Source organism: Dasypus novemcinctus, chromosome 9 (assembly GCF_030445035.2).
Source record: "Dasypus novemcinctus isolate mDasNov1 chromosome 9, mDasNov1.1.hap2, whole genome shotgun sequence".
Taxonomy (NCBI): domain Eukaryota; kingdom Metazoa; phylum Chordata; class Mammalia; order Cingulata; family Dasypodidae; genus Dasypus; species Dasypus novemcinctus.
Genome location: NC_080681.1, coordinates 98978425 through 99004240, shown reverse-complemented (window position 1 = coordinate 99004240; position 25816 = coordinate 98978425). Strand labels below are relative to the sequence as shown.

At 50.5% G+C, this 25816-nt stretch overlaps 1 protein-coding gene across 1 annotated transcript; it reads left to right on the top strand.

Moving 5' to 3' along the window:
* The first annotated feature begins 2108 nt into the window (after positions 1–2108).
* On the top strand, positions 2109–25123 carry TFAP2E (transcription factor AP-2 epsilon). Its single transcript, XM_071217557.1, has 8 exons — positions 2109–2152; positions 5588–6124; positions 6456–6938; positions 7469–7520; positions 19834–20056; positions 21203–21321; positions 21910–22051; positions 23939–25123. The coding sequence occupies exons 2-8, from the start codon at positions 6098–6100 to the stop codon at positions 24219–24221; spliced, it is 1329 nt and encodes a 442-aa protein (XP_071073658.1). The 5' UTR covers positions 2109–2152; positions 5588–6097; the 3' UTR covers positions 24222–25123.
* Positions 25124–25816: the final 693 nt, after the last annotated feature.

Genomic DNA, 25816 nt, shown 5'->3' with positions numbered 1-25816 from the left:
GATGGCTCCCGCATGGTCTGTCGTGCCCCGTGCCTCTCCCTTCCAGGCTCCACAACTCACAGCTACCATTTGCCGAACACATGTTCTGCCAAGCACCCTTCACAAGTGTTCTCTCATTCAGCCCTTCACAAGAATCCTATGAAGAAAGTACTATTGTCCTGATTTTACAAAGAAACTTAGGCAGAGATAAGTGACTTGCAAGTTTTTGCAGCTAGTAAGTGCCAGAGCCAGAACGCCCAGCCAGCCAGCCAGCTTCCAAGCCCACATTCTTAAGCAGGTTTGCAAACTCAACTGCTTATAGGGCCAGGCCTGGGGGAGAGGGAGAGGTGGGTGCTGGTGCTCTCATGTCCAAAAAGAGTGGCTGGTCCTCAGCATCAGCAAGTTGTTACCTAGTGGGAGTACAAGCCCCCAGATCCACTTTTAAAAAGGAAGTTGCAAATCCTAATTTTTACATGAAATCTGATTTTGGGACGTTGGCAACTCAATTTTTAAAAATTGAATCACTATGTATGGCCCCAACAAAACATCTGCAGGCCAAATGTAGCTTATGGAAGAGGCTGTTCACCTCTATTCTGTGCCAAGTAAGAAAGGGAAGGAAGGGCTTCAGAGCCTTGGCAGGAGACTGAAACCAAGCACCCCACCGCCTCATCAGGCCCGAGCCTAAGCTATCAGACTGGAGACAGGCCAGCCCCAGGCCCATACCCTCAGCAGACTCCATTTTCCCGAGGACTCAAACCAACAAGCATTTGCTGAGCATGTCCTAAGTGCTTCCCTGTGCTTGGTTCTGCACAGATAGAGGGGAACATTTATTAACTGGCTGTACTGAAAGCCATGTTCTCAGAACAGATTCCCTGGGGTAGATATGAAAAGATGTAGACCCTGCTCTCAAGTACCTTAAAATCCAGAGAGGAAACAGACAAGGCAACAGGCTGCCCATAAAGGTGTGAATAGTTGCTTCCATGGAGGTCAGTACAAAGTGTGGCCGGAGCACAAGAGCCACTTGGCCTGGCTGAATGACAGTGGGAAAACTTCAGAGGGTGAGGAGGGCCTTGCCAGGTGGACCAGCAGAGGATAAAGGTGTAAAGCCATGCTAGCCTGGGAACTGCAAGTAACTTCTTATTGCTGCAGTGTAGAGTGTGAAATGGGAAGTGGTGGGAGATGAGGTTGGAACAGGTCATACAAGCACTTAGTGTCTTGCTAGGACACTTAGACATAGGATCATGCTGCTGGATCAGACTACAGATTTTTGAGCTGATTGAATGATCTCGTTTGCATTTTAGAAAGAAGACTGGTTGCAAGAGAGATGACTCGAAGCAGGGAGCTCAGAGGGGAGGTGATGAAGTCTGAACTAAAGCAGTGGTAGTGGGATGGAGAATAAGTAGGCGTTAGTTGGTAGGACTTGGTGATTAATTGGAAGTGAAAGGGGGTGGAAGAAGAGGGGGGAGGCATGGATGACTCCCAGATTACTGATCTGGGACAGAGAGGATAATGGGGCCATTCACTGCTACAGGGAACACTGGGAGAGAAATAGGATTGTGGGAAATATAAGCTCATTTGGTAAATGGGGAATATTCTACTTGTGGAATATCCAGAAGGCAGTTGGGTACTGCTGTCTGGAGCTCAAAGAAAGGTCCGATCGAGTGACAGATTTGAGATGGTCAGTATAGAAGGTCATTAAAGTCATGGGAATGACCCAGATCATCTGTGAAAGTAAAAAGAAAAGGGGTGGATCCCGAAGCAAAGGACAAACTGCCACGGTCTCTGCCGTCAAAGTGCTCTCCTCCTGCAGTGGGTGAGCCCAACCCTGTGGAGAATACTGAGCACTGTAATGAAGAGCTCAGAGGGCTCTGGGCTCCAGAATGAGGATGGGGCAAGGCTAACTTAGTGTGGGACCATGCTCAAGGGCCGGTGCCTCAGCTGAGGAGAAAGGGGGATCTGAGCTTCAGTTGTGAGATCTACCCACGAGGTGGCGCCTCAGCATCTTGTACCACATTTCCCCACCCTGCCTACACCCTCAGCCCAAGCTTAGAGGAGGAGAAGGTAGGTAGTGGTGTCAACTATAAAAGAGACTGACTTGAGTTTTCCCTTGTCTAAATTTCAAATGCAAGTCCAAAGGGAAAGAGCGGATCCTGGGACAAGTGCAATATGCCAAGTATGCTAAATGGGAGTCCACTTATGTGCATGAGCATGTGCACCTGTGTCGTATGTCCTGTGATCCTGTGCATTTGTGTATTTCCCGTGTGTGTCTATGTATGTTGTATGCCCCATGTGCCCAGGGGTGTCTGCCTGTGTACCAGCCTCAGGTGTGTGCCCCCGGCCTCCACATGTGTGCATGTGCCCTTGAGAGCTGGCAACCAGCAATCCCAATCTCCGTGCCTCAGAGTAAGGAGTCCCTTGACTCTGCAAGTGAAGAAGGGGTCCAGTGTCTGCAGCCATGAGACCTGAAGTTTTTGGGAGCTCCAAGAGCAAAGCAGACCATGGAGAGCCTCTCTCCCACCAGTAGCCATAAGCAAAATCATTCACCCATCAGATGTCTTTTCTCCAATTATGCCTGGCTTCTTTGTCTAGCTACCCAGGGCCATGTTCACATGGAGACTTCCTCAAGGATCCCTGAATAGGCTGAAGGATTCATAAACTCATCCATTCATTCATCATTTCTTTATAAGCATTCACTGAGCACCTGCCAGGTGCCAAGCACAACACTTAGATGCATTTTCTGTTTCTCCTCTAATCTTTTTCTTGTGAAGTAATTCATGAAACAAGAAAGGAAAGTTAGCCACAGCTGTGAAGGCCTGGAACCATATTAGAGAATTTGAATTTCTTTTTCTTGTAGATAGGCCATAAGAAACTCCAGAAGAATTTTCAGTAGGGAAGTGACATGATCTGGTCACTTTTGTACTGAATGGAATTGAATATGAACTGGAAGAGACATGAATGAAGGCAGGAGACCAGTTAGGAGGTTGTTGAAATAGTCTAGGCATTGGTTCCTAAACTTTGGTGTGCTTCTGAATCACCTGAAGAGCTTAATAAAACACAGAGGGCCATGCCCATCCAGAATTTCTGTGTCAGTAAGTCTGGGTTGTGGCCCAAGAATTGGCACTTCTAACATGTTCCCAGATGTTTTGATGCTGCTGGTCCAGGGACCACACTTTGAGAACTGCTAGTCTATGAGAAAGAGTATGATGGTGGCCGAGGAGTGGAGAGAAATGGAGATATTTAAGGGTTAGAAATGACAACACTCCATGACGACTGGACTGTAGGGGTGAGGGAAAGGTCTGAGATGACAGTCTGGTGCCATTTATTGAACTATAGAATACAGGAGAAGAAGCAGGTTTAGAGATGTGGGTGGGGATGTTGAATTCAGTTTTCTTTTTTTTTCACATTTTTTTACACTTTTTAAATTAAAGTTAATAGATGACAAAGAACGTTACATTAAAAAAAATAAAAAACATAAGAGGTTCCCATATGCCCCACTCCCCACCCCGTCATTTTTGTAAATTGTATTTTTTCGAAGATACATACATCACCGAGAAAAGGTTACATTAAAAAATATAAGAGGTTCCCTTACACCCCCCCCCCATCCCCCCCACGAATTCAGTTTTGGACTTGGAAAGATTCAGGTGGCTGTGAGACCAGACGTCTGGAGGAGTTGCGTTTTTGAGTTGGGATCTCTAGTGAGAGATACAGACTAGAGATAAGAAAGCAGGACGATTTAATGAGGTAGTCATTAAAGAATTGGAAGGATGACATCACTCATGAAAAGTGCAGCTTGGAAGAAAAGGCAGAAGCTTGAGCTCTGAGAATGAATACTGACATTAAAAATGTGGATTAAAAAAAAAAAGAGGAAACTGAGAAAAGGTCAGAGTAGAAGGAGAAGGATGAGGGGAGAAGGAGGTATCTTAACCTGCAGAGAAGTAGGGCTGAGGAAACCCAAGGAAGCCACTGGATAGGCAGCCTGTCCTGTCATTCTGGCTTTCCTCAGCCTGCTGGAGAGAACAAGGGGACCCCCTACCTGGGCATGGACATCATCAGTCTTGCTGCTCCTTGGACTTCTCACCAACTTGGGTGCCGTGCTCTGTCTGACATATATACATCTATCCTGGACCCTGGCTCCTGATGTCCTGTGGTTGAAGTTGTGTGTGTGTGGGGGGGGGGGGGACGGGGACTCACACATCCACATAGACACACACACAGACACACTCCTACTTCTGATGTGTCCTGGACAGGTAGGTGGCAGAGCTGCCCAATTCTGCTTCATTCACCACCCTACCTGGTGGCTCCAGTCTCTGGAAAATGCTTAGTGACAAATTCTTAGCTTCCAACCTCCTTCCCAATGACTCCCCAGGCTGAGAGGACCCAGCCCTGAGCTTGGCACCCATCATGCTTGAGACCCTCCTGAAGTCTCCTCTACATAATATTCACTACATGGGTCGATGGTGTTGCCTCCAGCTCCCTGACCACTCTCATCTGTCTCAACATTTTTACCCTTGCTTTCTCATCTTCTACTTCACTAGAATGCGACCCAGTCCTCCCTGCTCTCCCCTACTGAGGTCAGAGAGGAAAGTGACTTGCCCAGGGTCCTACAGTCAGTCAGGACTAAATTCTGGACTCCTGAGTCTAAGGCAGAACAGAATCATGATCTCAGAGCAGCGGGAGGCAGACTACCTCAGTTCTGTCACTTAACTAGCTGGTTGACCTTAACGAGCTCATTGTCATCTGAAAATGGGGATAATGAGAGTATCTATCTCATAGGGCTGTTGTGAGCGCTAAATGAATCAGTATTCTTAGCACAGAGTCTGGCACACTCTGCAATATGTTTGCTGTGATTGTTTCTACTATGCCCTGGTCTCCGCATTTTCTTGATTTAAAAAAAAATCTTCCTTCTGCTTTCTTAATTCCCATTCTCCTTAGTACCTCTCTCATTTCCCTTTTTTTTTAAAACCCATCCCTTCTTCTCAGAAAGGAGGTTAGGTGTTGGGAGAAAGAAAGAGGAAATGACTGCAAGGACCAGAACATTCTTGAGAGCCAGCTGATATACACAAACACACAATCTATGAATATTAATGTAACAACTGCACACCATCCACATGGGCCAGCTACACACAGTTTCACTCAAGAGTCTGGATATCAGGCCTACACTCAAATCAACCCAGGCACCGGTGGTTTCAGAAACAACATTGTGGAGCCCAAGTCCACCTACAGTCCCAGGAAACTCTGTTCAGCTTGTGTCTCCACCTTCCTCAGGCCTTCAGGGTTACCAGTCTGGGCAGCCTGAGCTAAGCGGGCACCCTCAAAGGAGCTTGGTTCAGGAACTTTTCAGGAGAGACTATGACTGATCCCCAAACACACACACACTGACACGTGTCCTCTCGAGCCTGCAGCTCACTAAATTCTTCCACATCCACAATCACCTACCTCCTGCATAGTCTGCTGAGGTGGTTAGAGCAAGGATCACCATTTGACAGATGAGGAAGCCAAGGCCCACAAGGAGCAGTGTCTTGTTCAAAGGAAAGAGTCGACAGAGCTGAGAGACTCCAACCTGCGGTCCCTGCGTCCCAACCTTGAATCCTTCTCCGTTTCACTGCAGCTGCGGGCAGGGAGCCCAGAAGGTGGTTCACACCAGCGAGGGTTGGATTTACCCCACCCCCGTACCAACCCCACCGGGTCCCGACAAAACCACGCCTCCCCTTTGGCGGCCTCTGGGGAGAAGGGAGAAAGCTACCAAAGCTTGTCTCTTTAATGCGCGCCCCCGAAGGCCCGGCGCGCCCCCGACACTATAATTGGTGTGCATGGAGCAGGCTGAGCTCACAGGGAGAAAGGCGGGCGCTGGGCACCAAAAGACTGACTTTTTCAAGTGAGATCCGCGCCCGTCCAGCCCGGCGACCACGGGGCCAGGCCAGGTCCCATTCCCATGAACCCACCAGGAGGTGCCTACCGCTGAGCACGCGACGCCCGCTGGACTCGGGCTGGGGCGCACCCTGCCGCGGGGCTGCGACCCCCGCGGGTTGTGCGCGCTTCCCGCGCCTCTGTTCACAGAGCTCGCCGTCGGGCGAGGACTCCGCCGCCGCCACGCCTCGCGCGCCGCGCTCCCCGCGCAATGCTGGTGCACACTTACTCAGCCATGGTGAGTATTCTCGGGTCCGAGGGCACAGGAGGCACGCTGGGCGGGGGGATCGGGACGCCTGAAGGCTGTATCTTCTGAACCTCCTGCCCCCGCGCCAACGAAATCTCGAGGGAAGGGGACCACAGGGACTCCACCGATTGAGAACGCTGCGCGCAGGAGACCACTGTCCCCAGTCTAGGGCTCCCGAGCCCGCGGGTCACTCCAAGATAGACCTCAGGTCCCGGAAGCGGGCGGGACGGCCTCTGGACCCTCGCGAGCTGGACAAGGAGAGTCCTTTCAGGCTGGGGTCAGTTTCTGGTGGGTCGCCTAACGCGCCCCCCTCCTTCCCCAGGAGCGCCCCGACGGGCTGGGCGCAGCGGCCGGCGGGGCCCGCCTGTCGTCTCTGCCGCAGGCGGCCTATGGGCCGGCGCCGCCGCTCTGCCACACGCCGGCCGCCGCCGCTGCTGCCGACTTCCAGCCGCCGTACTTCCCACCGCCGTACCCGCAGCCGCCGCTGCCCTACGGCCAGGCGCCCGACGCCGCCGCCGCCTTTCCCCACCTGGCCGGGGACCCGTACGGCGGCCTGACTCCCCTGGCGCAGCCGCAGCCTCCGCAGGCCGCCTGGGCCGCGCCCCGCGCCGCCGCCCGCGCCCACGACGAACCGCCCAGCCTGCTGGCGCCGCCCGCCCGCGCCCTGGGCCTCGACCCGCGCCGCGACTACGCCGCAGCCGTGCCCCGGCTCCTGCACGGCCTGGCCGACGGCGCGCACGGCCTGGCCGACGCGCCTCTCGGCCTCCCGGGGTTGGCAGCACCGCCCGGCCTGGAGGACCTGCAGGTAAGACGAGGGGTCCGGGATGGGCCGGGACCTGCCGTGGAGTCTGGGCACTTGGGATTCTGGCCCGGGGTCACGGGTGACGAATGCGGGAACACGGCTTCATTCCCAGCCCGCCACTTCTCACTCGTGGCCCCGAGTTAATCGGTGCGGCTGGCCATTGAGGTCTTCTGGCACTGAGTCCATGTGCGGTGCCTGAATGTAGGCAGCCTTCCGCGGAGTACATGGGCAGGGGCCAAACCATTTCTCTCCCGTCCCTCTGGGCCGCTGAGCCTAGGGTATTCTTCGCCTAGGGCGACGAAAGGCATGGTAATTGTCTAAGGTTCAAAATGCCCTTTTTGCACGTCACGATGAAATAGCCAGGGCCCTAGCTCGACTGCGCAGGGTGCCGAGCCACAGCGATTCCGGGTTGCGCCTGTCGCCGCCCCTGGCAAAGGAGGTGCGCGTTGGGCGGAGCGGACTGGGACCCCGGACAGCTGAACTTGGGAAGAGATAGACGACGCGCCCTCACCGCCACCCTCTCCTCTTTGCAGGCCATGGATGAGCCGGGACTGAGCCTCCTAGACCAGTCGGTGATCAAGAAAGGTAAGGAGTGGCCGTGCGGTTGCAGGGGCAAAACGGAGCAAGATGGTGCAGGCCCTTTTTCTCGCTGGTAGCCGGTTACTCCTGTGCGCACACCGGGCTAGGTAGCTGCCGGCCTCTCCTCCCGGCCCAGTAGCGGGGTAGGCAGCGGCCGCGGCGAGGCTTGGAGAGTTCGTCCGGGAGTCTGCGGCCTGAGCTGGGCTCGCGGATTCTCGCTGCCGCGCGGAAGGCCTGGCTTCTCCCAGCGGAGCGGAGGGCGCTCCTGTCACTCTGGAGTTAATTTGCTGAGGGAGTTACGCCACTTCCCTGTTTCAGAAGAGGTGGGAATGGGAGTGCTGCTTCCAAGGATCTCAATAATTTCCATTGCCCCTTCGGAACTTGGCAGGTGCTCTCTGCTCCTTCCTTCCCTGAAGGGCCTTAGGGGCCTCGCGTTTCCCTGGGGACTTTCCTTCCCATGCGGGAGCCTCCGGAGGCATTTAGGATTGAGGGAGCTGGTGTGTTACTATTGCGTGTTAGGCTGCCTCTGCGCGGGCCAGGGCCTGCCTGCTCCTGGGTGTGGGTGTCTATGTGAGCTCAGAGTCCTCCGTTTTATGGATGTTCCCTTTATGTATCAGTACTTCCTGGGCGTGTGACTGTGTTGCTGTGACTGCATTTGTGATGTGCATCTGTGTATGTTAGTGGGCATTTCCACGTATTCCGTGTCTCTGTGCTCCTGTCAAGGTCTCTGTTGTGACCCTGGAGTTTTTTGGCTTTGTTGTTGTTGTTCTTGTTATCTAGGATCTCAGATCATGTGAGGGTCAGATACCCTGTGAAATAATACCCCGCATATTCGCAGGGGTGTTTTGGTTGCTTGCCTCAGTGTGACCTGCCCCCAAGTGGCTTTTCAGACCTGAGGACTGAGTTCTGGCAGTGCCAGGGAAAGGTCCTGGGAGAGAAGGATTCAGTGGGGCCCAGGCATTGGGGGTGGGGGTCCTTAGATTTGGGGCGGGCACCCGGGAGGAATTCAGAGGAACAGATGAGCCCCAGGTGCCCTGGTCAGGTACCACTCCCATGGGATTTGGCTCAAGTTGTTTTTCAAGCGAGTGACTTCAAGCCCAGGCTCTTTATCCATCATGTTTTCTGAGGTGGGAAGGTGGGGGAGGGCTGCGTCAGGGGCTGGACCTCCTGGACCTGGGGCTGTGTTACCAGGACTTGGGAGCTTCCCCGACAGCCTGGAGTGTATGGGGAGCGGGGGAGATGAAGGCACAGGGCTCCTGGAATTGGGCCTGTGTCACCTGGAGCTCGAGCTGGGGGGAGGGAGCTGGGAAACCAGCTGTCTGGAGTGGGGACAGAGGTGGGGGCAGGTGTGCGCCAGGGGCCCAGCTCCCACTGGTTTAGTGGATGAGCTTTTTTGAACCCGTTGGAAGAGAGACCTCCGTCTGCAGTTGGAGCAAGAGCCTGCAGCTGGGCTGCGACCACCCGGGAAACAACCAAGTTGCAGTCCTCAGTCCTGCCTCCAGCCCGTCCTGCAGAGGGTGGAGACCCAGGCTCACTGACTCCCTGCAGGAGGCCAGGACCCTGTATTTTGGGAAGGGACTTAAGGACCTCTGCCCTGGGGAAAGGCAGAAGGATCAGCTGTCTCTCTGGACCCCTGGGTCCCCTCCCCGGGGCCAGAGCCAGGGAAGAGGCTGGCTGCAGGAAGGAAGGCCCGCAATTGCCCCGCAGTTTCTCTCAAAGGATAACAGCTTCTCTGAAATCCCTGCCTGGGGTGTACTCCGGAATCCTCAAAGGCGGACCCAAGAGCACAGAGTGCAGCCAGGACCGTCCTGGGTGCTGTGCGTCGGCACTCTGGGGTACCGGCAAGTGCCCGGGCCGCGCGAGGCGTCGGGGGCCGGGGCGCGCACACTGGCCAGCCCGCAGTACCGGCCCGTTAGAGGCGAGTGCAGCGCGGCGGAGCGCAGGCGACCCGAGTGGAGGATGGAGGGGAGCAGGTACTGGACCCCCCACCGGGGACGTCAAGTGACAGCCCTGAGCGCTTCCGCAAAGGGCAACAAGGAGGCGATAGTCCGGAGTTCTCTGCGGAAGGTTTCCGAGTTTGGCCTTCTGCTGGTTCGGTGGGACTTTGGGCAGAAGGAGAAAGGATAAGTGCCCCCGCTTTTGGACTTGCAAAAGCCGAGGTAGGGCAGGCGCCCGGCGGTCCCTTACCTGCGGATGGGTGCGTGGCGTGCGCGGAGCGGAGCCTCCGAGCCACGGCAGGCGGCGGGGCTGCAGCCCTGCGCCCTGGACTTGGACGGCCGGCGTTGGCCTGGCGGGCGGCTTTCGGCTCTGCCCCTCCGCGGTCTCTGCGGGACTCGGGCCTCGCAGCCAGCCGCGGGCCCGCCCTTGGGGCGGTGGATCAGCGCTGTCTTCGCTCTCTCGCCTTTCCGACGGCGTCGCGAGTCCTAGAGTCTCGGAGACTCCCGGCGGGTACGGTGGAAAGTGCACCCGCCCCCGGCCCAGTCCTGGAGTTAGAGAAAGCCGCTCTCCGCCCGCCGAAGCCTCCGCTTCCTCCAGCTCCTCCCGCGCCTGGAGGGTGAGGGCGCAAAGGCGGGGGCCGGGGGCAGGCGGTTGATGTCCTGGGGGCGATTTGGAGGGAACCCCGGCCTTATCCCTTGACACCGGCTCCAGGCCCCCAGAAGTGGCTTTAGTACCGTGTGGGGGTGAATCTCCCTCCTCATCACCCACTTCCTGGTCAGCCGCCCCCTGCAGCCACAGTGCCGCCCTCCGTTTTCAGCCCGCAGTTGACAACTCCGGTTTGCGACTCTCCAGGCTGACCTCAGGACCCTGGAAGTAGGCGCGACCGGTGGGGGCACAGACCCGGAGAGAAATATTTTTCCAGCCAAGAAGGGCAGCGAGTGGGGTCTGTACAAGGATGCCTTGGGAGCTCAGAGGAGAGAGCAGTGAGTGCCCGGGGTGGGGATTACCAAGCAGGGACATTTGAACAGGGAACAGGTCTCAACGGATGTTTGTGGAATGAATGAGTGATGGGTTTTGAAATTCCAGGGCATTGGGGGAGTGGTGTAGGATGGACTGAGCTACTTTCACCACCCTAGACATAGCTTGTTCAAATGCCTTCCCCTGTAGGAAAACCAAACAGGTTGAAAATGTGGGAGGGTTTCAGCATATACAGTCAAAGCTGGAGGGGAGTGGTTTGTGGGTGAGACTTCAGCTATAGTTCTCTTTCCCTCCAGAAGAAAGTGGGTGACTGTCTAGTAGTAGGGGGTGGGGCGCTGACGAAGACATTGCCATGTCCTTCTCCACTGGGCCCAGCCGTCTCATCCCCGGGGGTCTCCAGGGCAGGGGCTGATGTAAATAGTCACCCTCTCCTCTGCTGTCCTTGGCTCTGGAGAAGAAAGGAAGTAGAAGTAGAGAGAGCCTGAGCTTCCAAGTAAACCTCCAAGCAGGGCCAGGACTAGGGTAAAATGAGTGAGACATTCACTTCTGGAGCAAAATTTAAGGGGGTGAGGCAAAAAATTCAGCTATCAAGATAAATATCTTTTTAATAAACAAATCAATTTTATTGATACATATTAATAAAGCATACAGTTTATCCAAAGTGTACAATCAATGGTATTTGGTATAATCATAGCATTTTCATTATTTCAATAATAATAATAATAAACAGACAACAGACAAACAAACAAGAAAACTCTTCATCCCTCAATCTCTCCGTGTTTCGGCAACTGTATGTACCTGCTATTTCTGGCTATTCTTACACATTCATTTATTTTTTTAAGCAATTTTATTGAGATTTATTCACATACCATATTATCTATCCTAAGTGTATAATAAATGGCTTTTTTTTAACAAGTCGATTTTATTGGTACATGTTAATAAAGCATACAGTTCATCCAAAGTGTACAATGAGTGGTGTTTGATATAATCACATAGTTGTACATTTATCACTTCAGTCATTATTAGAGCATTTTCATTATTAAAATAATAATAAACAAAAAAACAGATAAACAAGAAAATTCTTCACCTCTCAATGTTTCCCCTGCTGTACATAGCTGCTATTTCTGGGTATTCTTACACAATTTTTTATTTACTTGTTAAGCAGTTTTATTGAGATATACCCACATACCATACAATCTATCTAAAGTGTATAATCAGTGGCTTTTAGTATAATCACAATGTTGTGCATTCATCACCACAAAAAATTTTAGGACAATTTCATTACTCCATAAAGAAAAACTCCACATCCCTTAGCAGTCCTCTCAATCCCTCTATCGATAAATAATATCTTAATGCAATATATTTAAAATCAAAATTAATGGAAATAAATATCAAAACTTTAACTTTTTTTTTTAGTTTGTTTTTTATTTTTATTTTTCTCCCCCTCCCTGCCCATCCCCCCTGCCCCATTGTCTGCTCTCTTGTGTCCATTCACCATGTGTTCTTCTGTGTCCACTTGTATTCTTGGCGGCACCAGGAATCTGTGTCTCTTTTTTGTTGCATCATCTTGCTGCATCAGTGCTCTACATATGTGCTGCCACTCCTGGGCAGGCTGCAAATTTTGCATGGGGCATCTCTCCTTGCGGGGCGACTCCTTCCGCGTGGGACTCCCTTTCATGGGAGACATCCCTGAACGGCATGGCACTCCTTGCACTTGGCAGCACTACATGTGGGCCAGCCCACCACATGGACCAGGAGGCCCTGGGTTTGAACCCTGGACCTCCCATATGGTAGGCGGGTGCTCTATCAGTTGAGCCACATCTGACCCTCCACTTGCAGGACCCTCTCTCTCTTGCCTCACCATAATCTCTACCCTGCCTCCAAGGTCACTTAACTGGCTGCTGTAGAGAGTGACAAAAAGACCAGGACCCATCCAGGCAGATAGATTTTGGGCTTTACCTGAGGGCAGTGGGAGCGACAGAAGAATGTGGAGCAGGGGAGTGACTAGCTGTATTTAAAAGCACCCACTGGCTGTTGGTAAGGAGACTTAGCCAGCAGGTTCCACTGGGGAGGGGAAGAGACTCCAGTGGGTTGGGCTAAGGTCACTAGCCCTACTGTCTGCTTTCAGCTGTGCTTCTGTCACCCAGGCTTTAGACCAATGGTACTCTAAGTGTGGGCTAAGGAACCACAGGCATCAGAATTACTTGGAGTGCTTGTTAAAAATGAAGGTTTGAGAAGTGGGTGTAGCTCACTTGTTGAGCACCTGCCTTTAATTTTTAAGGTCCCAGGTTCAATCCCTGGTACCTCCTAAAAGAAAAAGATGCAGATTTCCTGGATACCACCCCACATCTACTGAATGAGAATCTATGGAGGTATGACCCTAGAACTAGCATTGTTTTATTGATTTATTGGGGTAAATTTTTTCATACTGAAATTCCTTTTGTAAGAATACAATTCAATGATTTGTAGAAATTTTCCAGAATTGTGTAACTAATCATCATCACAAGCCGTCTGAAAACATTTCATCACTCCAAAAATTTCTCTTATTCCCTTTTGTAGCTAATCTCCATTCCTCTCCCAATATTTAGGCAACCACCTCTTTTCTGTCTATAAATTTGCCTATTCTAGATATTTTGTATAAAGGAAATGATAAAATATGTTGACTTTTTAAAAAATTATTTTGTTTATGTATCTCCCCTTCCCCCCCATTGTCTGCTCTCTGTGTCCATTAGCTGTGTGTTCTTCTGCGTCTACTAGCATTGTAAGCGGCACTGAGAAACTGCATCTCTTTTTTTGTTGTTGTGTCATCTTGCTGTATCAGCTCTCTGTGTGTGCAGTGCCACTCCTGGGCATGGCTGTGCTTTTTTTCACATGGGGCATCTCTCCTTGCGGGGCGCACTCCTTGCATGTAGGGTTCCCCTACACGGGGGCGCCCCTGCATGGCACAGTACTCCTTGCATGCGGCAGCACTGTGCGTGGGCCAGCTCACCACACGGGTCAGGAGGCCCTGGGTATTGAACCCTGGACCCTCCATATGGTAGGTGGACGCTCTATCAGTTGAGCCATGTCCGCTTCCCAAAATATGTTGACTTTTGAATCTAGCTTCAAAACACTTACTTAGCATCATGTTTCTGAGGTTCATTCACGCTATACCATGTATCAGTAGTTCATTTCTTTTTATTGTGTGGATGTAATGCATTTTGTTGATGCATTCATCAGTTGATGACTCAGGTTGTTTCTACTTTTTGGCTATTATGAGTAATGCTGCTATGAACATTCTTATATCTGTCTTTGAGTAGACATATATATTTTTTTGCTTTTGAGTAAATTCTGAGGAGTGGAATTGCTCGGTTGTATGATAAGTTTGGGTTTAATTTTTAAAGAAACTGACGAGATGTTTTCCAAAGTGGCTGTACTACTTTATGTTCCCACCAGTAGTGTATGAAGGTTCCAGTTTCTCAATATCCTTGCAAACACTTGGCATTATCTGTTTTTTAAATTACAGTCATCCTAGTGGTAGTTTCTTGTTATTTTAATTTGCATTTCCCTAATGACTAATGATGTTGAACAACTTTTGTATCATTTTTAGATAATACAGATATTCCCCATTTTCTAATTGGATTCTTAGTCTTATTATTGAGAACTCTATATATTCTGGGTGCACATATTTTATCAGACATGATATGCAAATATTTTCTTACACTCTGTGGTTTGTCTTTTCATTTTCTTTTTTTAAAATTCTTTTTTTTAAAAAAAGATTTATTTATTTATTTAATTCCACCCCCCTCCCCTGGTTGTCTGTTCTCGGTGTCTATTTGCTGCGTCTTGTTTCTTTGTCCGCTTCTGTTGTCGTCAGCAGCACGGGAAGTGTGGGCAGCGCCATTCCTGGGCAGGCTGCTCTTTCTTTTCATGCTGGGCGGCTTTCCTCACGCGTGCACTCCTTGCGCGTGGGGCTCCCCCACGCGGGGGACACCCCTGCGTGGCACGGCACTCCTTGCGTGCATCAGTGCTGCGCATGGCCAGCTCCACACGGGCCAAGGAGGCCCGGGGTTTGAACCTCGGACCTCCCATATGGTAGACAGACACCCTAACCACTGGGCCAAAGTCCGTTTCCCTCATTTTCTTAATGGTTTCTTTTAAGGTGCAAATGTTTTTAATGAAGTCCAATTTATTACTTTATTTTATGGATCATGCTTTTAGTGTTATACCTAGGGACTCTTTGCCCATCCCAAGGTCACAAATTTTTCTCCTATGTTTTCTTCTAGAAGCAATTGCGTTTTAACAAGCTTTCTAGGAGAGTTTGTTGCACACTTCCCAAAATCAGTGGTCAGACTATATCTACCACCTGTTGATAGAGTGTGCAGAATTGTGTGTGCAAGAGTCTTGTGTGACATGCTGAATGACTGGGAGTTTTGTGTCTACCTGAGTATGTGTATGTAAATGGTTTCTACACATGCAACCACATGAGCACATCAGTCCCAGCTTCAGGAGTCACCATGGTGGGCCCATCTTGTGGTTGTAGGAGATTAACTCCAGGGTCTCTGCTTTGCAATCTGTGCTAGCTTAATTCACATCCCCACAATTGTCCCTTCACCAGCCCTCCTGCTTCCCTAACCTTAGGCTCCATCCATCTCATCCCTTTTTTTTTTTTTGAGGAGGAACTGGGGATTGAACCCAGGACTTCATACAGCTCAGTGGTTGAAGCAGGCACTCAACCACTGAGCTACACCTACTTCCCCATCTTATCATTTTTGAGGGAAGAGGTTCTGAGGAAAAGAGGACAGGTGTAGGGAGCGGTGAGGTCTATCACTTACACATAAACACATAGCCACATGTCACACACTTGCACTTAGCTGCACCTATGTTTGCATAAATCTGGCACAAACTCTATGTTCAAATATATCACCAGGAGTACGGCACTTGCAGATATCCATATACATGCTGCCACACTCCTACAACATCAAGGAGAGTGGAGACTGTCAGTGTACATCGCTGGGGCTTGGTGTTTGTTGAACGAGTAAGTGCACTCATGCAGGCTCACCACCATTGCTATGTCTATGACATGGGCAAAGGTTTTTGTGTACACTCACTTTTGCAACACATATGTCCCTGTTTGCACATGCCCAAACAACCTCACACAGCCTTGGTCTTTCTTCCCTGCCTCAGGGGACCCAGGTTTTAATAGAAATTGAATAGAAATGGAATTTAATAGAAATGGAAGAGGCTGCTGGAGAGAATTTCCTATCCCTCTGACCACTTCTTCTGGTAGGGATAACAGGAGGCAGATAGTCACTTTGCACTTCTTTTAATTTTACCAACTGGTAGTTTCATTTTTTTTAAGTCAAAGATCTTGAAGTATAATTTACATACACTAGAATTCACCATTTTCAGATATACAGTTCTATGAATTTTGACAATTGTATACATGTAGTCATGTAACCACCCAAACAATCAAGATATAGAATAGAATAGTTCCACCACCACCCGTCAAGGCAGAGAGACCCTTGGATGAAGAGAGAACCTGGGGGTAGATGGACACTAGCCTGGGAGACACCGACAGGGCTGGACCTGGGAATGGGGATGGCTCCTATTGCATGTCCAGTGTTGGGATGTCTGTGAAGTCAGGGCATCCTTGCTCCTCACACCAGGGCAAGGTGAGATGAGTACAGCAGGGTCATGCAAATGCAGGGCCAGGTTCTGTCTCTATTTAAAATTTTGATATTTTGTTCACCATGGGTTTTTTTTTTTATGTTAATCTTTATTTTTTAAAAATATTTCATTAACTACTATTGATCTTAAGGACAGAGTCTTTCAGTGCCTTCTTAAATTTGGCACCCAAGGTAAGTGCCTCACTTGACTCCCCCTAGTTCTGGCCCTGCTCTGGGGACAGTGAACTTGCCTGGGACAGGGGGTACAAACACACATGTGCTGCCCAATCTCGCAGCGTCTCTCCAGATCTCCACTTTCCCTGACTCACCGCCATTCATGACCTCTGGCTCCTTCCTGGTGCCTGAGAGGGTCAGAGAAGAAGGGCAGTTTCACTCTCAGTTGCTAACAAAGGACTGAGGCTCTCTCTTACAACCCTTCCTCCCTCCCGCAACCCCCACCCTGAGCCTGGGACATCTGGACTGTGGCCATCACCCTTTCCCCACTTCTAGTTCCTAGGGACCTTGCTTCACTCGTTTATTCCACATTCAACAATGTCCACCCCTGCCAAGACCCTGCCCTCCTACTTGGTGGGGAAGACAGATGTGGAAACAAACAATGAAGGTCCACTGTGGTCAGGACACAGATGGGGTGTGGAGAGGGGATGGTGCCTGACCTGAGGCTAGAGAAGGAAGAGGTTTCTGCTCAGTAAAATGGAGAAGGGCCCCTGAGACAGAACACCAAGCAGTTCTGTGGGGCTTGCACTAGGTTTTCCAAATTTTGAATCAAATACCAAAGTTTAAAACTCCAGAGTGTGCACATGAAAACCTGGAATCCTGGTTTCTACAGCAAAAACAGAAACGAGAGATCTGGCAGCGTTGGGTCTATGTTCCTGCATAGTAACAATCAGCTCCAGCCAAGTAGCACTTTACACAGGGCTGCAGCTGCAGTCTGCCAGCCTCCCCCGCGCCTGCATCTCACTCGCTTACGTTACCTGCCAGCCCCATTTGTAGTTTGGAGCTGTACTGGCCAGTATGGTAGCCACTAGCCACATGTGGCTACTGAGCACTTGAAATGCGGCTTGTCTAAATTTAGATTGTGAGTATAATATTCCCACTGGCTTTCAAAGCCTAAATAAAATGCAAAATATCTCATTTGTAATTTTTAAAAATAATTTTAAATTATTTGTTTATTTGTTGAAATGATATTTTTATATGTTTGGTTAAATAAAATATATTATTAGAAATGATCTTATCTGTTTCTTTCTTTAAAATGTGGTTACTAGAAAATTTAAACTTTACCTATGTAGTTCATATTCTGGTTATTGGACAGTGTGGTTCTAGATCCTAAAGAACAAATGGAGACCAGGCAAGAAGGGTTGGGAGGGGCCGGAATATGAAAGAGGATGAAGGAGGACATTATGACATGATGGTTTGAAGATGTGAATTTTGCAGTCAGTGAGAAGAGTTCAGGACCCATTTCTGTTCCTTCCTTGCTGTGCCATCTTACACAAGTTACTTAACCTCTCTGAACCTTCATTTTCTTCATTTTGAAACGGGCTTATGGGGAAGTGGATGTGGCTCAAGTGATAGAGTTTCTACCTACCATATTGGAGTACCTGGGTTTGATCCCTGGGGCCTCCTGGTAAAAAAGAAGAAGAGAAAGTGTGACTGCATGGCAAGCCAGTGCCCACGCAAGTGCCCACATGATGAGCCAGTGCCCCGGGAAAGTGAGTCACACAGCAAGATAATGACACATCAAAAGAGAGACGAAGGGGAGAGTCAAGATGGAGCACAGCAGAGACCAGGAACTGAGGTGGTGCAATTGACAGGGAACCTCTCTCCACATCAGAGATCTCCAGGATCGAATCCTAGGGGAGAGAAAATGAGAAGAGAAGACAAGACGGACAGCAAAAAAGGCAGGGCGGGAGGAGGGGAAGGGGGAAAATAAATAAATAAATCTTTTTAAAAATTAAAAAATAAAAATAAAAAAGAAATGGGGTTGTGGACCACAGCATCTACTCCAAAGGCCTGGTAATTTAAAGCCCTTGGTATAGAGTTGGCACTCACTGATAAGTCTGGTGGCATTATTCTGCCCAGCTATGGAGCTTGAATTTGATTCTCAGGGAACTGACCAGGCACTGGTGAGTTTTAGGCTGGGGAGTGATGCACCTTTCAGAAAGATCTCCCTGGAGCAGAGTAGGGACGTGCAGAGATTCAGGCAGAAAGTGAATGAGCGTCTGTGGGCTTGTGAAGAAGGGGCCACATTTGAGGCATGTGAAGACGTTAAAGACATGGCTTTGGATGGGATGTGGTCAGAGAGGGCTATGTGGAGGGCAGTGCTGAGGTTCTGGCTGGGTGGTCCGGTAGAGGGTGGGAGTGCACATCTGAAGAGGGAACAGGTGGAGGGGCTCCTACAGGCCAGGGACCAGGTGGGCCTTTCTCACTTCTGTAGTCCTGACACAGTGCTGGCATGGAGGAGCTCGGCAAATACTTACCAAAGGGCTGGAAGCTCAGGGCACTGTCTTTGAGTCTACAGTCCTGGGTTTGCTTCTGGTTCTTAACCTACCGGCTGTGTGGTCTCAGGTGTATTACATCACCTGTCTGGGCTTTAGTCTTCTCATCTGTATAATCAGAGTCATAACCCCTCATGGGTTATTTTAGAGATCCAGGGAGGTTATCTGTGTAAGCACGTGGCATAGTGACTGCCACATAGTGAGGTTCAGCTATTGCTGCCATCCCCACCCCTCCCTGACCCCCGCCAGCCCAGTGTCCACAGGCCTTCTTTACTAAGGCTCTCGCCTCCTTGAAAGAAGAGAAGGCCAAGGGCTTCCTTTGAGGAAGCAGTATCCTTATCCTCCCTTTCCCCTTAGGCTAAGCAGGATGGAAGTCAGGCTTCAGGAAGAACTTCCTTTTACAGCCAGTAGCATCTGGAATAGGTGGGTCCTAGAAAACTGGCTTCTCAGATTCCCTTCCCTACCTTTCATAGATGCTTACGGAGTATTTAGGAGAGAGTGTAGGAGGTATCTCCTTATTCCTGGGCTCCTTGAGAATCTCAGAGTGACTTGGCAGGAAGGAAACCAGAGCTGCAGTCTTAATAGCTTAATGGGGCCATAACCTCCCTGTTCCCAGGATTTGGGGTCCAGAGCCCATAGGCCTCGCATCAGTCTGGGGTGGGGAGATGGGATGAGGTGAGGAAAATGAGTGGGAAGGGAGAAACTGGGGACTCCTTGCAAGTGCCCAGGCCTGGTGTGCCCTGCTGCAGGAATTCTGTCTCCAGTTCAGACTCCATTCCCTCATTTCCAGCTCCCTCTCGGACTGCACATGCTAAAACTCCAAGACTGTTGAAGCTGTTTCTGCTTTAACAGGGAACTAGCCTGGCTCAGTGAAGGAAACGGGTTCAGGAACCAGATAGCTCTGGGTGCAAGTTTCTAACAGCCAGTAGCCGAGTGAACTCAGGCCAGGCACTTTAACATCTATGTGCTTCAGTTTCTTCCTTTGTAAAGCAGGGGTAATGGTACCTCCCTCCGCAAGGTGCTGGCAGAGCAGACAACTGGGCGGGGGGCGGGGGGGGGGGCGGAGGGGAGATAAATAAATAAATAAATCTTTTTAAATAAATAAATGCAGTTTGTAGTGAGGGGCCCAGAACACAGTTGGGGCTTCGTCCAGGTGCTCGTTGTGTCAGCTGGATACCTGTGTCCTGTGGTCCCTGGCTCAGTGTTTTCTCTCTTTGCCTTGCTCTTGCTTCTGCTCCACAGTCCCCATTCCCTCCAAAGCCAGCAGCCTCTCGGCCATCTCACTGGCCAAAGACAGCCTGGTTGGCGGCATCACGAACCCCAGTGAGGTCTTCTGCTCTGTGCCTGGACGGCTCTCGCTGCTCAGCTCCACATCCAAGTACAAGGTGACGGTGGGGGAGGTGCAGCGGCGACTCTCGCCTCCCGAGTGCCTCAACGCCTCCCTCCTGGGGGGCGTCCTCCGCAGGTAGGAAGGCCAGCCCACAACTCCCTGCACAGCACCCAGGCCGAAATCCCTGGTCTCCTTGATCTTCTCAGGGGATCAGAGAGGGGCCAGCCTCACCCCAGGCCACAATATCAGCTCTGCCGTAGTCTCCCTGGGGAGAAGGGCAGGCATGGGGACCCAAGATTCTACATGCTCCAGGGCTTGGGGTGGGAGTTGGGGAGAAAAAGAAGTGTGGAGCCAGAGAAGGGAAGAAGGGTCCACCCACTTGGGGCAGGGTGGACAAGGCTGGGTCTGGGGAAGAGAGGGTGCCTAGGAAAGGGTCCCTAGCACCCAAGGCTCATTCTCCATGGCAGCATAGGTTTGTCTTCATAGTTGGGTGTGTGTCCCTCTCTTTCATGTCCTTGTGCCTGGGTAGGTAGGGTCTTTTTGTCTCAGAGCTGTGAATTTTGATGTGCCTGAGGATGAGATGTATGGTGTGTGTGTGTGCATGCGTGCACACATAGTAGGAGATGGCCAAGAGTATATGTTTCCATGAGTGTGTTTCCTGTGCTACCTAGAGCGGGGATGTGCTGGCTAGAATGTTTCCCACCGTATGTCTGTGTGCACGTGAGAAACTGAATGTGCATCTGAGCTAGATTATGTTTGCATGTGTGTACCATTGTGTGGGGGCTGCATTTGTGCACTCGTAAGGGGTCTCTTCTATCCCTGGACTCCTTGAGCATCCCAGACTGACTTCCATGAGGCCACAAGTCTGTATGTGTCTCTGGGATCCTGTGTTATGTGAACATGTTTCTATGTCTGTGTCCCTGTGTGTCTATTAAGATAGGTCCTTGTGTCCCTGGGTAACTGTGAATGGGCCAGCTGTTGTGCCAAGGTGGGGAAAGAGGGGAGGGGAGGACCCCCAGATGCTGGCTTATCTTGCCCCACCCTGGGCTACTCCTGCATTAAGAGGGTTGGCGAGAAACGAGGGGCTTCAGAAGCTGGGTCTTTGCCCCACCCTGCATCTTGGCCGCAAAACCAGTGAGGTTAGGGAGAGGTTAGGGCCTCGCTAGAGACCCCATGGCCCCACCAGCCCAGACCCAAGCCTCAGCAGGGGTTGGTGGAGGCAGCCAGGTTCTATTGGGGTCTCTTTACCTATATTCTTCTCTCTTCTTCCTCCTGTCTCAGGGCCAAGTCCAAAAATGGGGGCCGGTGCTTACGGGAGCGGCTGGAGAAGATCGGACTCAACCTGCCAGCTGGCCGTCGCAAGGCTGCCAATGTGACCCTGCTGACTTCGCTGGTAGAAGGTGAGGCCTGAGGATTGGCATGTGAGAAATGTGTATGACAAATGGAGTGACTGTCCCTAAAGCATGAGGGTGTGTTTTTAACCATGTTATGTATTCATGTAAGTGGAGTAAGTGTGTAATCTCTGTGTCATGGGTAAGAGGTGTGTGTCCTTTGTATGTACAGCCTTTGTGTGTGTGTGCTTGCAGCATGCATATGTGTGCGTGCACCAGTACAGTGAGTGTGTATGTGAGGAGTAGCCAGGGCTTGGGTGTAGTAAAGGGATGAGGGGATGAGAGCCCCCTTTCTTGAAGGTTGGTGACTCCAGACCCTGAGCTTGGTTGGCTTGAGCTCTGGCTCTGGGATATGTAGTGGACTTAGCTCCCAACCCAGAGCTCAGAGCCCATCACCACTGGACCAAAGGGAGGGCAATGCAACTGGGGCTGGGGCTGGGCTGGGAAGGAAATCAGAGCAAGGTATCTACAGCAGCAAGATGGGGCAGGGTGCCCCTGGCCAGGGTTTGGAGGTTCAGGCCTGTGCTCCAGGTTCAGAGGGGATCCTACATACTTAGCAGCAGTGACAGCTCATCTGTCTAACTCCTCTCCTCCCAGGAGAGGCTGTGCACCTGGCCCGAGACTTCGGCTATGTCTGCGAGACCGAGTTCCCAGCCAAGGCAGCCGCCGAGTACCTGTGCCGACAACATGCCGACCCTGGAGAACTGCACAGCCGCAAGAGCATGCTGCTAGCTGCCAAGTGAGTGAGGGTGCCACGTGTGGGCCTATGAGCAGCATGCACAGGCTGTCATGGGTGTCATACACAGACACACGTATGTGCAATGTACACAGACCCCATGCATGGGCACAATGGCCACCATTCATGAGCACATGTGATGCACATGTAGAAAGTGTGGGTGCCATGCAGGGCATGCCTAGGCTCCACACTTAGGTTCACATGCACACTTGGAGGGCCCACATGTGGGCACACATGGATACCATATATGAGTATACCTAGGTTCTATGCATCAGCAAAACAGGCTTCCAATGGCTCCATGTGTGGGTGCTCCACTCACATAGACTGCCCCGTGGCACCCCTTCCCAGTCCCATCATGCGGGTCAAGTTCTGTGGTCTTGCTACCCTCCCTGCCTGGCTGTCAGTCCGTTTGCTCCAGAGAGTTCCCTCAGTGGCACCAACTCCCATGCCTAAGGGGTTGCCTCTTCCTTGTCTTTACTTCACACCTGATCCCACTGTTTGCCCTATTGCTGCCCCCCTCACTGCCACATGTACTAAATGCTGCCACCCCAAGTCTCCTCATCTTTCTCCTGGATTTTTGCCTCAGCACCCCTTCCCCAACTGCTCCCTCAGCCTCCCTGCACATCGTGTACTGCCCCTGTTCAAGAACCTCCAATAACTCCCAGTGCTACCACACTGAATTTCAAACTAGGTTCTGTGAGGATGCCCTGTGGCCTATTTTTACTGGTAGTCCCTTAAGATTTGTTTTTTTAGGAAGGATTCCATTGCAAGGAGAGAGAAAGTGGGAGGAAGGGAAGGAGAGAAGGGAAGAAAAAGGAAGGAGGGAGAAAAGAAGGGAGGGAAGGGAGGAGAAAAAAATGTTTTGAAAATCACCAGTCTATAGGATAAAGTGCAAACTTGCACATCTTGAGGGCCCAAACTTCACCCACTCCAAATATCTACTACTCACTCTCCAGCTCTCACGTCCTTCTATTTAGGATGACATCTAGAGCCCCCTTCTCCACGATCATCTACTGCAGTCCACTTGACCTTCAAATCACAGCCCCACCCTTCCTCCTTTGAGGCTTTCCTTAAGTCCCCTAGGCAAAAGACAAATTACAGACTCACGGGACCTCCAAATGGAGAGACCTTCGAGGCTGCTCATATCATAGCTGGAGAAACATATCTAGGGCAGGTTTTTGCCTCATTCATTAAAAGTCATCAAGCGCTTCCTGGGTCCCAAACATGTGTAAGATGCTGACTGGGTTCCTTGGAGATACAGATAAAGACGAGTGATGTGTTCCTCCTCTTGCCTGAGTCACATGGAAGATGCACAGGGAAAATGAAAAATGGCCCCATCAATTGGAGATGGATTCAAACCCCAGCTCAGTTTCTTTCAGCATGGCACCCAACCTCTCTGAGACCAGTTTTCTCATCCATATGATGGGGATGGTAAGGTGCCAACCTCACAGATTTGTTGTGAGATGATGCGTGCAGTGTGCTTGGGAAAGCATGTAGTCTTAATGTTCACTGACAGCTTTTGTTTTAATTATCCAAGGCAGTTTCTGAATTGTTCCCTAATAACTGCAAAGACAAAATCTGTGAAGCCTTGGGTGTTGGGAGCCATAATCCAGGAAAGGTTCCTGGATAAGTTAGTATTTGAGCTGGACTCTGAATGTGGGTAGGACATCAACAGTGAAAGCACCTAGGATACTGGCACATGCTATATACTGTGTGATATTGGGCAAATCAGTTAAACCTCTTTGAACCTTAGTTTCTTTTTCTGTAAAATCGGTATGATCACTATTTGCAGGATGTTTTAAAATGTATATAAAGTGCCCAGCACATGGCACATTCTTCTCTGGGCTCAGACCTCCGTCCTTTAACCTCTGACCTTCCTTCCCTCACCAGGCAGATCTGCAAAGAGTTTGCAGATTTGATGGCTCAGGACCGCTCGCCTCTGGGCAATAGCCGCCCAGCACTCATCCTGGAGCCTGGCGTGCAGAGTTGCCTGACACACTTTAGCCTCATCACCCATGGCTTTGGTGGGCCTGCCATCTGTGCTGCCCTCACTGCTTTCCAGAACTACTTGCTGGAGTCACTCAAGGGGCTGGACAAGATGTTTCTAAGCAGTGCAGGCAGCGGGCATAGTGACACCAAGGCTTCGGAGAAGGATGCAAAGCATCGGAAATAATCGCTTCCTCACCCCATCCCTAAGGGGTTCCCCAGGCCTGAAATGAGGCTTTAGCTCCTGGGGGCAGGCCTGAAAGGATTAAAAGGCAGATTAAAAGACCAGGAAGAGAACACTCTTCCAGAAACCCCAGTGCAGGGTCTGGGCTGGAACAAGGGGTGTGGCCTCTCTGTGGTGGTTTCTTGGTAAATTAAGGGCCCAGGTGTCTGCCTCACATGTGTAATTTTCTGACCTTTGATTGCTGAGAAGGGCTTGGACAGGAAATCAACATGGAAAGGTTTGGCTCATGGGGCAGAGCCCTGCCTAGTAGAATACCTGGGCAAAGGGTGCTCCTAGGGACCAGGGCCTTTCTGTGTTTTTTGCCAATGGCAGGAGGGAAGTAACAAATCTGAGGTGCTATTGAGGGATTGGTGCCCTCATCCTAGAATCCCCTTCCTCCAGAAAAGGAGTGCTGGCAGGAGGGCCTAGTGGGCTCTTTGGACTCCTTCCACACTTGGAAAGTAGACAGGAAGGCCCTCAATGACAAAGAAGATAAAGCACAAATTGCAGAACTTGAATCCAGACTGTACTTCACAGTCATGTCACTGTCTGTCCTATTTATTTATGTTTGTTGTAATTAAATCTGAACATTCTAAAATATCCAATGCAACTTTATACCAATGATTGGGACCTCTTGTTTCACTGTTTTCTGCTCACGCACCAAGATGTCCAGCTGGATCAGGATGGAGAGGGTATTTTTACTTGCAAAGGGCTGTGGGTGGGTTGGGAGGGAAGTAAGCTGTGTCAGGGACCTGGAGATTGTTGCTGGGATTTTGTATTTGCTATTTCTCTTGACCCTGCAGTCACTGTATCTCCCCACCTCTCAGATTGCTTTCTCATTCTCTTAATAAAACCTTTCCACTGGATGTGAAGCCCTCCCTGTCCTTCTTCAGCTCTGGCCTGGATGTGCCTCCTAAATGGATAAGGTCACCGGGGAGAGGCGGCGCCTGAGAATTAGAAGGAGGGGGTTGGGGTAGCAAGGGATCTCTAAGGGGGAACCCAAGGGACCTCTGTGAGAGGGGCTGCAGAGATTGGTGGGTCTATCTGGCTTGTCATTGTGGCTGTTTGTGTGTGTCGAGTACTAGTAGGTCAATATGTATTGTGACTCAGTGGCCATGTGTGAATGTGTGTTTGGCTAATAGGTCTATGTAAGGTGTTAAAATGACTGCTGGTGGTGGTTCTATATGTCAGTGTGAATGCTGGTGACTCTGTATGTGTGTGTACCAAGCCAATGCAAATCCAACTCTTTCACCTTCTTGATTTCGTTCTTCAGGCATCTTTTCTCTTTCCAGCATCATCAGTCTTTCCCTTTCTACTGGATCATTTCCAAAGTACACATGTCCTAGGATCTCTTATTTTAAACAACATAAATCCTTTCCCTATCTTTCCTCTTTTGCAGTTAAAATTCTTGTATGATTGCTATGCTCCCACCTCCAATTTCTTAAAGTTTTTTTTCAACCTACTTTCAATTTGTCTCCCATACCTACCAATCTACTGAAATATACTCAGCAAGACCATCAATGACTATGATGTCAAACCCAAAGGCCTTTTTCCCTAGA